A 14236-nucleotide genomic window follows, 5' to 3' on the forward strand; every position below is an offset into this window, starting at 1 on the left:
AGGATGGGGGTAAATGAGTAACAAAATCCAGAGAAATGTGAGACCAAGGGCGCCAGGGAACGGGGAGTGGTTGACGAAGGCCGCTAGGGGGTTTGTTGCTGGACTTGGCTTGAGTGCATTTAGGGCAAGCAGAAACAAACTCGGCCATCAGAACCTCTGTTGAACCACAAACTTGGTGCAAGTTACTCCAGCGTGACAGAACAAGTGGGAAGAGTGACACCACTGTAAGACCCTGGACATGAGAAAATCTGGAGCAAAAAGACAATTGGAGGGACAAGAGGATGGGCCGGGTTGGTTCTGTTGAGCCTGAATGACCTCTCTCTCAATGTCTAACTCTCAATGACTGAATGAATCTGAACAGGGAGTTGGTTTCACAGGAGAGGAGCTTGATAAATAAAGGCTCTGCCTCCCATTCTACCTTTTGGAAATTTTGGGAACCACGAGTAGGCCTGCATTCTGAGATCGAAGTGGTTTACTGGGATGATATGGTGCTATGAGGTCTTCTATATATGATGGAGCCTGACCATTCAGAGCTTTATATGTAAGAAGCAGGTTTTAAAATTCTGTTCTACATTTAAAAGGAAACCAATAGAGAGAAGCTAGTGAAGGTGAAATATGATCTCTCATGCTAATTCCAGTCAGCACTCTGGCTGCAGCATTTTGGATAAATTGCAGGCTCTTTAGGCAGTTACTGGGGCATCCTGAAAGTACGGATTTACAGTAGTCCAACCTAGAAGTAACAAATGCATGGACTAGTTTTTCAACATCACTTTGAGACAGGATGCTCCTAATTTTGGCAATGTACCGTAGGTGGAAGAAAGCTGTTCTAGATATTTGTTTTGTACGTGAAGTAAAGGACAAATCCTGGTCAAAGATAACTCCAAGGTTCCTTGTAGTAGTACTGGAGGCCAGACTTATGCCATTTAGAGTAATGATATGGTCAGACATCATATTTCTGAGATTTTTAATCCCAAATACCATGACTTCCATTTTGTTTGAGGTTTGAAGTAAATAATTGTGGGACATCCATGCCTTAATGTTTTGTAGGCATGCCTGATAGGACCCGGAAGCACAGACACAAGGGAAAGGTTTAAGAAAGTTTATTGATAATTATGGAAATAGATGATTGGTGATCCAAAGGCTGGGGAGTCTGATTACACGATGCAGTTTACTGAGCGATAGAGGTGGGGAGACCGAGCATTGTAGCCGGAGACAATAAGGGGATTGAACATATGGTGCAATTGGAGGAACAGATGAGTAATTGGGGAGAGCAGAAACAAGCAGAGCAGAAATGGGCAAATTGCAGATCAGAGGTCGTCAAAAAGTGTAAAACATGCAGAGTCCACAACCATTTCACCACCAAGTCTCCTTGTTTATTGGGAAAAAGGGAAGCGGCTTTTTCCTGATAAACACCAAGTACCTTCCTACTTGTCTCCCTGATCACATTAGCTATAGTTGTCCAGTCATCTGGAAGCACTTCCTGACCACCTAAACCTGTCTCATCTTCTCCCTGAAAACTACTTAACATTCTTCCTTTTTCATCTTCCATCTCTGCCTTAGTCCTCTTCATCTTCCTCACCACCAATCATTTTACACATCGTCATCCTGTGGCTGTCTTTCCACCTGGTGTCCTTTGTGTGGACACACAGTATATACACATTATTTCTCTGCATCATGTTAGCTAACTCTCTAGCCTTCCCTTTTATAGTCCCAACATTCAAAGTCCCTACTGTCAGTCCTACACTCTTGGCTTTCCTCTTCTCTCTTTAAGCCTACGAACACGCCTTCCCCCTCTCCTTCTTCAACCAGCAATGGCCAAATTTCCACCGACTCCCTATTGGTCAACAGCACCGGTGCCGGTTGTTGTTAACCTGGGCCGTGACCTAGCCGGTATAGAAGCCTGATCAGGTGTGGAAGTCATGATTCACACATTTGAAAACCCTCTGCATTTATCCAGGCTGGGTTCTGGCACAAAAAGAAAGTTTTTGTTTCTATTTCTCAATACAAATATCTTATTTTAAGGATTACATAAAACTCAAAAAGTTGATCCTTAATTTATTTTTAAGATGTAAGTTTAGGACTCAGGTCGATTGGGGTAATTAGACAGGGTATTTGATTAGTATATTTCAATGGTTCTTTATGTTGCATGGATATTTTTGCATTCTACTGGTTGTTTTATTTTTCAGTGGGAACATCCTGCTGGTGACGTTCTCCCTCGCCTCCCTCCTCTTCTCCCTCGATTGGCTCATCAGCCTCTGCCTAAGGTGTGCCCAAACTAACACACACACACACACACACACAAATACACACACACACACACCATCATTCTATCATGCTAACATGCTAACACATTTGCAGCTAGAAGAAAGCTGGATCGCACCAGAGGAAATATCCTCACAGAGAGGAAAATTTCTCATGACCCATCGAATATGGCAGGCACCAGGTGGACATTCACGTAGGACCCGGCTCTTACTGAACCCATCTCAACTCTCAGGTGAGATGCCCCACTGATGAAGGTGGTTGAAGCAAGAGTCAGGGATTTATTTGACTATGACAGTGAAATCAACCAACCCTGGCTCTACGTGGCTAAATCAGCTGAGCTCATCAAGATTTGAAGCATAGCTGGAATCAAACCAGTTACTTTAAGAGGTTGGATCTCTTTTGGGGATGATGCCATGTTGTTGTGGGATGATTGGCCAGGTGTCATTCAATGTGAAGATAATTGGTCTATTTGAAGTCACAATCTTTTTCTTCAACAAATTAAAGAGTAACAACATGACAGGAGCAATGCTGATTTAAAAACTGAAAGCAAGAGACTAAAATTAGGTCTCTATAACTGGTCTTCTGAATTCTGAGTTGGAAATGTTTCACTCCTCGTTCAAGTAGCTTCTTCAGTCTAAGGAATATTGTCTATAGAACCCAACTATATCCTCTGGCCTGGTCTTGTGTCACTCACCTGGCTTGAATAATCCTTTCAGTTGAACAATAAAAGAGGTCAGAGTAAGGCATAGAGATATTGGGATTTAAAGATGACAACTCCTAACATCTTTCATCTGACTAGGGATCATTATGTGTGAAGTGGTCTCAATATTCCAGGGGATGGGTGAATCTCTGTTGAGAGAGGATTCTCAACCTGAACATACAGTGCATTCAGAAAGATTTCAGACCTTCCACCCCATTCAATTTTCTTATGCTGCACCCTAATACTACATTTGCTTACATTATTTTTTTCCCCATTAATACAGTTTTTTGTGAGAAAGTGAAAACTAAATTTTAAAAATGTCTGAAAATGTATAAAAACGGGAGTTAATATCATACAGTGGTGACAATTGTGGGGTTAGAGGAGAGGTCAGAGGGACAAGAGAAGAAAAGGAGCTCAGTGCATTGGCGGGTGGGTCCCCCAGTAGTTTAAGGGTATAGCAGCATGACTATAACTAACTAAGCTTTCCACAGGAAAGGAGCTTAATAGCCAAAGGCTCTGCCTTGGGTAAGACCATGGTGGGGCCTTCCGGAGGTGGGCGAGGAGGCGGGCAAGGACGGCTGAAGCCCTCTAGGGCTGGGCCGGGGGTCTGGCAGGAGGACCAGTTTTTGTTTCCAAAGGAACAATTGCTGACCCAGGAAAAGGGACAGTTGCTGCGCTGGTCAGCTGGAAAACAGGAGATGCAACCTCCAGAAGAGGGGTGGCAACCAGCTTGGAACCTGCAACATGTACAAAGTCAGCTGACTCGGAGACAGGATAGGAACCAAACTAGTAGCGGGCCCGCCTGGAGACTTCGGCCAACCCAGACATAGAACCACACGAAATTAAGCCTGACGGGCATCAGCTGACCCCAGCACCAGGACAGGACCTGGATGAACAGAGACAGGACAAAAAGGGACAGGAATTGGAACTGGGCGAGAGGCAGCCGACCTTGGCGCCGTGACAGGAACTGGACAAGCGACAGGAACTGCAACTAGACAAACATGAACTGGAACTGGACAAGCGGTCACCGACCTCAATGCCGCGACAGGAACTGGATCTCCAGAGGTTGCGTCAACCCATTCCAGAAACTGAACCGAAGTCATAGCACTGACCTGGGCAAACCCTTCAGGACCGCTGGCTGCGTCGACCGGCTTGCGAGCAGGAGCTAAGGTGGTTGAAGAGTTCGGTTCCTTTAGGGTGATAGGCCAGGGAAAATACTTCCACTTATAGAAGGACACCTCTCGGGCAAAGTCTGGATCATCCTTCCAGAAGATGGCCAGCCTGTCGAGGAATTCTAGATCTGAAAAAAAGTCTCTTGGGAGATATCAAAGTCCACCCAAGAGAAGGGCAGAGAGTTCTGAGGCTCCACCAGGCCAGAACAAGAAACAGGCAGTCTCATTTACATTTAGTCATTTAGCAGACGCTTTCAAAACACGTTTGAAACATCAAAGCAAAGTCCTATCAGAAAAGTGTTCACAGTTTACGAGATGCAAGTGCGAGTAGAAAGGATTTTTTATTTTATTTTTTTTTTTAAGAGATTTAAGTGCAGAGGAAGATGCGGAAGAATTCTGTTTTCAGCAGTTTTTTGAATGTTGGGAGTGAGTTTGCTGAGAGTGCAGAGTTTGGTAGCTCGTTCGATCATCGTGGGATCATTGCGCTAAAAAGTTTTGCTTGGTGTCTTCTGTGTGGTGCTGGGACCACCAGACGTCGTTCGTTGGCAGACCGCAGCAGGCGGGAAGGATTTTAAACTTGAATGAGTGAGTTGAGGTAAGCGGGAGCTGTCGAGTTAACTACCCTGTGAGCAATAGACACAGTTTTGAACCTGATGCAAGCAGCTACAGGAAGCTAGTGTAGAGATCTAAAGAGTGGTGTGACATGGGTCTTTTTTGGCTGATTAAAAATGAGGCGAGCTGTTGCGTTTTGGATCATCTGCAAGGGTTTTATTGTGGATATCGGTAACCCCATCAACAAAGCGTTGCAGTAATCGAGACAAGATATGACCAGCGCCTGTACAATGAGGTAGGTTGTATATTCCGTGATGTAGGGTCTGATCTTCCTGATGTTGTAGAGAGTGAATCTGCATGCCCTAGAGACTGAGGAGATGTGGTCCTTAAAGCTCAATTGGTCTTCGATGACCACCCCCAGATTTTTGGCTGACTTAGTAGGGAAAATCACTGTATATCCAATATTGATGCTTATGTGGTGTTGTGTCGAAGGTCTGGCTGGGAAGACAAGGACTTCGGTCTTGGAGAGGTTGAGTTGAAGATGTCTCTCACTCATCCAGGCTGAGATGTCTGAGAGACAGGCAGAGATGCGTGATGAAACAGTGGAGTCGTCTGGTGGAAAGGACAGGAAGAGCTGTGTGTCATCAGCAAAGCAGTGATAGGAAAGACCATGTGAGTGAATGATGGCACCTAGGGATGAAGTATAGATAGGAAAGAGGAGAGGACCAAGAACTGAGCCCTGCGGCACACCGGTAGAGAGGCTATGAGAGTTAGAAAGATGCCCCCGCCAGGATACCTTGAAGCTTTGTCCTGATAGGTAAGAACAAAGCCAGTCTAGAGCTGATCCAGAGATGCCCAAGTCAGAGAGTGTGGACAAGAGTATCTGATGGTTAACAGTGTCAAAGGCTGATGATAGATCAAGTAGAATTAAGACAGATGATTGACCTGTGGCTTTTGCAGCTCGAAGATATTCCACAACAGTCAGGAGTGCCATTTCCGTGGAATGATCCCTCTTGAAGCCAGACTGGTTGACATCGAGGAGGTTGTTCTTGGAAAGGAAGTCTGAGAGTTGGTTGAAGACTGCTCGTTCCATAGTCTTGGCCAGAAAAGGAAGGAGGGAGACAGGTCTGTAGTTCTCCACTACAGAGGGATCAAGAGAAGGCTTCTTGAGCAGTGGGGTAATCAAGGCCTGCTTGAAAGAGGTTGGAAAAATCCCTGTTTTGAGAGATGTGTTGATGACTTGTGTAATAGCTGGCATTAGTGCAGGTGCAACTGCTTGAAGAAGAGTGGAAGGGATTGGATTGAGTGTTGGTGGTCGGATGATTAGAGAGGAGGAGGGTGGATACGTCATCCTCATTCAGAATTGCAAATGATGAGAGCAATGCAGTGTTGGAAGAGGTTAAATGGATGTCATCATCTGGAGGAGAGAACTGTGAGCTGATGGCTGCCACCTTGCTGGTAAAAAAGTTGGCAAAGTTGTCAGCAGTGAGAGAGGTAGATGGCGGAGGTGAAAGTGGGTAGATGAGTGATTTGAAAGTGGAGAACAGTTTTCTGGTGTCCGTGGTGTTGCTGAGCTTCTCCTGGTAGTAATTGATCTTTGCCCTGGTGACACTGTGAGAAAAAGGTCCAAGGAGATTCTGATACTCAGCAAGGGCAGATGGAGTCTTGGATTTGCGCCACTTCCTCTCAGCACTCTTGAGCATGGTGCGTTGTTCACGGATCCCGTCAGTGAGCCACGGATTAGAAGGTGAGAGAGGGGCGGGTCTCGAAGACATAGGACAGAGACAATCCAGACATGATGAAAGTGTATTGCAAAGGCTGTCTGTGGCTGCATCTGCATCGCAGATGGAGAGGTCCTGTGTTGGGGGCAGAGTTGCGGAGACCAGCGAGGAGAATCGATCCGGGTTGAGAGACCTGAGGTTGCGCCGGAATGTTACAAGTGTGGGAGGAGATTGCGAAAGTCTAGGGATAAAGACTGAGTTGAATGAAGAAATGATCCGATACATCCAGGGGAGTGACCAAAATTTTGTCTGTGGTGCAGTTCCGGGTGAGGATGAGGTCGAGATTGTTGCCTGCTTTGTGGGTCGGAGGAGTGGAGACCAGACTCAGGTCAAATGTGTTTACAAGAGCAAACACATCAGCCGCCTATGGTTTGTCCGGGTGAATGTTCAGGTCTCCCATGACGATGAGAGGAGTGCCATCTTCTGGGAAGTGGGACAGCAACATGTCCAGTCCATCGCCGAAGTTCCCCAGCTGGCCCGGTGGTCGATATATCACAATCAGCTGGACTGCAATTGGTGCTGTGATCCTAACGGCATGATATTCCAGAGAAGACAGATTGCTGAGTGGTGCTGTCGAGGAAAACTTCCAGGTGTCATTGATGAGAAGTCCAGTCCCACCCCCCCAGCCTAATGAGCGAGGAGTGTGAGAGAATGAAAAATTGGTGGAGAGTGCAGCTGTGGTGGCTGTGTTCTGTGGTGTGATCCAGGTTTCTGTAAGTGCAAGCAGGTGAACAGCTGAGTGTGTAGCAAAAGCTGGAATGAAGTCGGCCTTGTTCACTGCAGACTGGCAGTTCCACAGGGAAAGAGAAAAGAGGCTGGTGGCAAAGTGGTCTGGGTGAGAGTGCGCAGGAGAGAAATATGTCGTCCCCTAGTAGGGCGCCATGTCCTACGTCTGCGGAGGAGAACAGGGATCTGCTGAAAACACATAGTAAAACAAAGAAAAGGCTTTTCGGAGTAGAAGGGGTTAATGTAGAGCAAAGTAGAGAAATAGAAGAAGTTTGAAATAAACTACCTAAAGTCCTCGTTCGGTGGACTCGCGCAGGTAGACTCGCTTGTCTTTACACCGTCGGTCTTCACACAAGGAGGGCTGAACAAGGGCTGACGCTCCAGCCCAACAGGTGCCTTAAATATGGTCTTAATTGGCTACAGCCGAAACCGCCCCCTCGTTGAAACCAACCTACCTCTTGTCCCTTTTTAGGTCAAAGGTGTGAACGCTTGGTGATTACTAAGCTGAAACTACCACCAACAACAGACCAAATATCCACTTCACCAGAAGAACAAAACTTTGTACCTACAGTTCTTAACTATTACAAACAAACAGACTAAATTAGCAGACTCAAGAAAAATGACAGAAACTCAGCTACCTCTGAAACCAACAAACAAATTTCAAACAGTACTTACTAGTTGAGTATATCTCCTGTCCTAGCTTGGTGCTTGTCCAGTGGTGTTGTTAGACCCTATTCCATCTAGACTGCTCAAGGAAGATTTACCCTTAATAGATACTTTCGTATTAGATATCATCAATGCATGCCTACAAGACATAAAGGCCTGGATGTCCCACAGTTTTTAACTTCTAAACTCAGACAAAATTAAAGTCATTGTATTTGGGTCCAAAAATCTCAGAAATATGATGTCCAACCATATTGTTACTCTAGATGGCATAAGTCTGGCCTCCAGTACTACTGCAAGGAACCTTGAAGTTATTTTCGACCAGGATTTGTCCTTCACCTCACATATAAAATAAATCTCTAGAACAGCCTTCTTCCACCTACGGAACATTGCCAAAATTAGGAGCATCTTGTCTTAAAGTGAAACCCGAAAAACTGGTCCATGTATTTGTTACCCTAGGTTGGACTACTGTAATTCCCTACTTTCAGGATGCCCCAGTAATTCCCTAAAGAGCCTGCAATTAATCCAAAATGCTGCAGCAAGAGTGCTGACTGGAACTAACAAGAGAGATCATATTTCACCTTCACTAGCTTTTCTCCATTGGCTTCCCATTAAATCTAGAATAGAATTTAAAACCCTGCTTCTTGCATATAAAGCTCTGAGTGGTCAGGCTGCATCATATATAGAAGACCTCATAGCACCATATCATCCCAGTAGACCACTTCGATCTCAGAATGCAGGCCTACTTGTGGTTCCCAGAATTTCCTAAGGTTGAATGGGAGGTAGAGCCTTTAGCTATCAAGCTCCTCTCCAGTGGAACCAGCTCCCAGTTCAGATTTGGGAAGCAGACACCCTCTCTACTTTTAAGTCTAGGCTTAAAACCTTCCTGTTTAATAAAGTTTATTATAGTTTATTATAGTTATGCTGCTATAGGCTTAGACTGCTGGGGGTCCCACCCCCCGATGCACTGAGCTCCTTTCCTCCTTTTGACCCTCTCTCCTCTCCTCTCACCCCACAATTGTCACAACTATGTCATTAACTATGTGTGTTTTCTCCCGTAGTTGTCTTTGTCCTTCTCTGTCCCCCTCTCTCTGTCCCTTTCTGCAGGTGTCTGGCAGGAGTTTTCTAGCGTGCAGCTACTGGTCCTACTAACCTGCACAATGTTTTGTTGTTACTTTTTGTTGCTCTGTTCTTTTCTCTCTTCACTTTCCACTCACCCCAACCGGTCAAGGCAGATGGCTGTCCACCCTGAGCCTGGTTCTGTTGGAGGTTTCTTCCGTTAAAGGGAGTTTTTCCTCTCCACTGTTGCCTATGGCTTGCTCCAAGGGAAATTGTTGGGTTCTCTCTATACATTTTTATAATGAGATGACTTTGTTGTGAATTGGCGCTATATAAATAAAGTTGAATTGAATTGAAATTGAATTGAAATTTATGCTCAGACATTTCAGATTAAATGACAACAAGCCACATTCAGCGTCCACTACCAGGATACATATTTAAGGTTTTGTTTCAGAAAACAAACAATCTTTAGTGATGTAAAGTTAGAGGAAATGAAAACACGCTTGATATCTTTCCCTAAACAATTTGTTGCCTAATCCTGTAAAATCCCACTGTCACGTCTGCAACACCGTTTTGGGCTGTCCTCTCCACATTTTCATATGTGGAGAGGACATGGTTAGTTTTTAGATTTAGAATAAGTTTTTAGTAGTTTTGAAAGATTGTTGTAGTGCTTATTTTATCAAGCTTCTACAAGGTCTAAGTAGACCACTTAGTTTTTAGCCTACAGCCAAAGCGAAGGGATTTATGACCATGTCTTAGTTTTTGAAAAGTATTTAATTAATCTACATAAATATTTATTAGGAGAAAAACTCCAGCGTTTCTTATACTCGAAAGACTTTGAAGGGGATAGCTAAGAGATTGTTGTGTTGACCAATAATACCATACTTTCATCAAAAGTACACTAGATGCTTATATTTAGAGGTCAACAGACCCATTTCAAGGTAGCTTTAAACACATGCTGCATTAAACTGTAAATGTCTGGTGAATGCTCAGATAAGCAAATATGTAATACTGGTTATTAATGTTTGCTCTGTAAATTATCTGACGAATGTTTCTCAGTGTGAGCAGAGCATCTTTTTTTTCTCATCTTTTCACAGATGTTCTTTGTTGTGATGATGCTTCTGTCAACAGATTTAGGTCAGTTTCCTGAAAGGAGCAAAAACATGTGGAGGCAGTATATTCTGCTACTGTATCAATGACACACATAAACATCATTGGAGGCTAACGGAAAAGTAACACAAACTGATTTGTGCATCTCCCTCACAATAAATAAAATTCTCAATGGAGTTGGTTTGTTCATGTTCTGAACTTGTTTTTTAATGTTTCAGTTTAAAACTTTCCTGATAGATCCTAGAAGTTGCATCAGAAATGTTTTAATAACTTTCAAGAACAGCAGCAAAATCGGCCTGCAGTGTTTCTCACAGTCACAATAAAAAGTTAAAATGATTTTCATATTTTCTGACACAACTGGTAAGAAGAGAAACTTAGCATGGCTCCTAAAGAAAGCATGGACTCATTCAGATATATATGCTACATATTGTTGGTCAACACAACTATCTCTTAGCTAACCCCTCCAAAGTCTTTCAAGTATAAAAAACGCTGGGGTTTTTCTCCTAATAAATATTTATGTAGATCAAATCCAGTCAGTTTGAACTATTCAGTTAATTTTCAGACATGCTACAGTTTAACTGCGGTACTGATGATGACCCAACATGTTTCTGTTCAGGTCTTGCTCAAAGAGACGCTGCCAAGTCCAGAGCAAACAAGAATGAAGATTCTTCATTTCGTCCCCTACTGCACGTGATCTCTGTGTCTCCTCTCCACCTGCCTCTCCTCACTGTTCATTCTCCTACAGCTGGACCTGGGTTCTGCTCCTTATCAGGTGATCTCTGCAAATAAAGAATTCAGGAATGATAACCAGTGACTTCACTCTCCATATATGTTACCTGCTCAAAATGCTGAATGTCCACTGAGCAGATAATGTAAAAAGAAATTTTTTTTCACATTTAAAAGGGGTAAGGAAATATGTACATTTCTAGTAAGTCCCAATTGTTCTATAATCAATTTCATGAGTTTTCAGTCATTGCTGAAAAACTCATCCACGTATTCTCTCTCAAAGACTATAGTACACCACCACCTAGTGAGTAGCATGATCTATTACATTTTCATCCTGCTTTTGGCAACTATCGTCTTTTAATAAACTTCTTAGACTGAGTAGTTGTGTCTGGCGCATTATTGGCTCCAAACTTGAAACCAATTCCTTACAGTATAATCTGGCCACTATGGACCCAGTTCACACCTCCTCAGCTAGTTTTTGCAGTTTTTTTGAGAAGGTATTATTAAAACATGAGCCTTGTCTAGATAAGATGGCCTCAATGCTTAAACAACTCACTAATTGGTTTGCTCCAGCTACCCAACCAACAGCACCCCACAGGCTTCTACCATAGCTTAATCTACCGCCTCTTCCCTCCACCCAGAGAGGGAGACCAAGATTCCACCTCCCGAGTGCTATGGAGGGGAGCCCAGAACCTGCCGATCCTTCCTTACACAGTGCAAGGGTCAGTTCCTCCTGGAAACCTCATCCTTCCCATCAGAGGAAGCCAATGTTGTATATGTTTTTGCTCTGCTCACTGGCCACACCCACCTCTGGGGAAATGACTCAACTCTTCATCCTATAGTCCTCAGCATCCCTTGGTTGGAACTATATAGTCCACACATTGTCTGGTGAACCGGCAAGATTCTGGGATGGAGAACCCCATGACTCACTTTATGTTTACATTCTTCTCAGACTATCATTGTCCTATTCTCAGATCCAGACACCAATTACCCTGACCCTCACAGTATCATGATCTCAAGGAAGTCAGTATCATCATCTCTAGCAAGTAACATACTACTTCATCACCCCTCACAGACCATATGACTATGCCATTGACCTGTTGCCTGGCACCACGCCCCCCAGAGGCCACCCATCCTTGAACATCAGGGCATGCAAAATTATATAACTGAGTCATTAATTCCTGGCATCATCTGCCTATCATCCTCAACAGCTGGAGGTGGATTTTTCTTTGTGGGTAAAAATGATGGTAGCCTAAAACTGCATTGATTACCAAGGCCTAAACCAGATAACAGTTAAGAACAGTTATATACTCCCAATAATTGGGTTAGAGTTAGGCTTCAGATTTTTAACTCTTTCAAGGACTCTACACCAAGCTTGACCTGCACAATGCTTATGACCTGGTGAGAATCAAGAAGGGGGATGACTGTTAAATATGCCAGCATGCCATTTTAAGTAACTTGTCATGCTGCATTGGGCTGACCAACGCCCCGGCTGTATTCCAGAATCCAGTCAATGATGTGTTGGGAGATATGCTGAACAAGTATATTGTGTATATCTTGATGACTCACTAATTTTCTCCCAATGTGAGACTGATTGGGTTCACAATGTCAGAGCAGTTCTCCCGTTCTCTTTTGGCCATGTTGTGAGTTCCATGTTTTATCCTGCAGGTAAACCTGCTCTAAAAACTCTGGTCTAATAGCACTTCCCTACTGCTTGGTATTGTCTTGACACAACTCCATAAACAATGCACACTGTTGACGGATCATAGAGGAGCATCATTACGACTGCGTTCAGTTGTTTGGTTGTCTTGAACTTTTCCCAATCTCTCCTGATTTTTTTCAGCATCTTTGGTCTTGCTGTCTTAAGCCTCTTCTGTAACCAAATTTGATTCCTTGCTGTAACAAACCATATCTTCCATTGTTCCCGTGTGTAGTGTTAAAAGGAACATCTCAGTAGCCTCATGGGATAACCAGCTACACTGAGGAGGTACAGTATCTGCTGCATAAATTGAAGTTCCTGGTACAAAAATCAAGTACACTAAAATACAGGGAAGTAAAATTCAGTAGGTACCATGTGGTGGAAATAAACTAGAAGACTCTGTCTTGGGAGTAGTCCCCTGTGGGCCCAGTTCTCTAAATTATGGGACAACAGCATGTCCAGAGGAAGTCTAGTCGAGGTTAACAGTTTTACCAGAAGTATTACAAATCTTCTTTCTTTTCTTTCGGCTGTTCCCTTTTAGGGGTCACCAAAGCGAATCATGTGCCTCCATCTAACCCTGTCCTCTGCATCCTCTTCACTCCCACCAACTAACTTCATGTCCTCTCTCACTACATCCATAAATCTCCTCTTTGGTCTTCCTCTAGACCTCCTGCCTGGCAGCTCCAACCTCAGCGTCCTTCTACTGATATATTCACAATTTCTTCTCTAAACATGTCCAAACCACCTCAATCTGGGCTCTCTAACTTTATCTCCAAAACATCTAACATGAGCTGTCCCTCTGATGTCCCATCCTCGTCACCCCCAAAGAGAACCTCAACATCTTAAGCTCTGCTACCTCCAGCTTTGCCTCCTGTCTTTTCTTCAGTGCCACAGTCTCTAAGCCGAACAACATCGCTGGTCTCACCACCGTCTTGAACACCTTTCCTTTCATTCTTGCTGATACTCTTTTGTCACGAAACACATCTGATACTTTTCTCCACCTGTTCCAACCTGCCTGCACTCATCTCTTCATCTCTTTTCCACACTCTCCATTGCTCTGAACCATTGACCCTAAGTACTTAAAGTCCTGCACCTTCTTCACCTCTGCTGCCTGTAACCTCACTGTTCCACTTGGGTCCCTCTCATTGACACACATGTATTCTGTCTTGCTGCTGCTAAGCTTCATTCCTCTGCTTTCCAGAGCAGACCTCCACCTCTCTAAACTTTCCTCCACCCTGCTCCCTGCTCTCACTACAAATCACAATGTCATCTGCAAACATCATAGTCCATGGAGATTCCTGTCTAACCTCATCTGTCAGCCTGTCCATCACCAGAGCAAATAAGAAGGGGCTCAGAGCCGATCCTTGATGCAGACCCACCTCCACCTTGAACTCCTCCGTCACACCTACAGCACACCTCACCACGGTCTTACAGCTCTCATACATGTCCTGCACCACTCTAACATACTTCTCTTCCGCTCCAGACTTCCTCATACAATACCACAGCTCCTCTCTCTGCACCCTATCATACGCTTTCTCTAAATCTACGAAGACACAATGCAACTCCCTATGACCCTCTCTGTACTTCTCCATCAGCATCCTAGAGACAAATACTGCTTCTGTTGTACTCTTTCTAGGCATAAAACCATATTGCTGCTCACAAATGTTCACCTCTGCCCTTAGCCTAGCTTCCACTACTCTTTCCCACAACTTCATTGTGTGGCTCATCAGCTTTATTCCTCTGTAGTTACCACAGCTCTGCACATCTCCCTTGTTCTTAAAAATTG

At 44.1% G+C, this 14236-nt stretch overlaps 1 protein-coding gene across 5 annotated transcripts in view; it reads left to right on the forward strand.

Annotated features, from left to right (window-relative positions):
* tcerg1l (transcription elongation regulator 1 like) overlaps nt 1-14236 on the forward strand; it is a 35731-nt gene that overhangs the window by 9893 nt on the left and 11602 nt on the right. For 4 of the 5 annotated variants that reach the window (XM_067488881.1, XM_067488879.1, XM_067488878.1 and 1 more), the window contains 3 exons: nt 2187-2264; nt 2359-2494; nt 10642-10797. In XM_067488881.1, the coding sequence (XP_067344982.1) occupies nt 2416-2494; nt 10642-10797 (235 nt within the window). In that variant the 5' untranslated portion in view covers nt 2187-2264; nt 2359-2415. Of the gene's footprint in view, nt 1909-2186; nt 2265-2358; nt 2495-10641; nt 10798-14236 lie in introns of all 5 variants that reach the window. The other variant, XM_067488882.1, reaches the window with a different exon arrangement.

This window comes from Channa argus, chromosome 20 (assembly GCF_033026475.1).
Source record: "Channa argus isolate prfri chromosome 20, Channa argus male v1.0, whole genome shotgun sequence".
In the NCBI taxonomy this organism is placed as follows: Eukaryota; Metazoa; Chordata; class Actinopteri; order Anabantiformes; family Channidae; genus Channa; species Channa argus.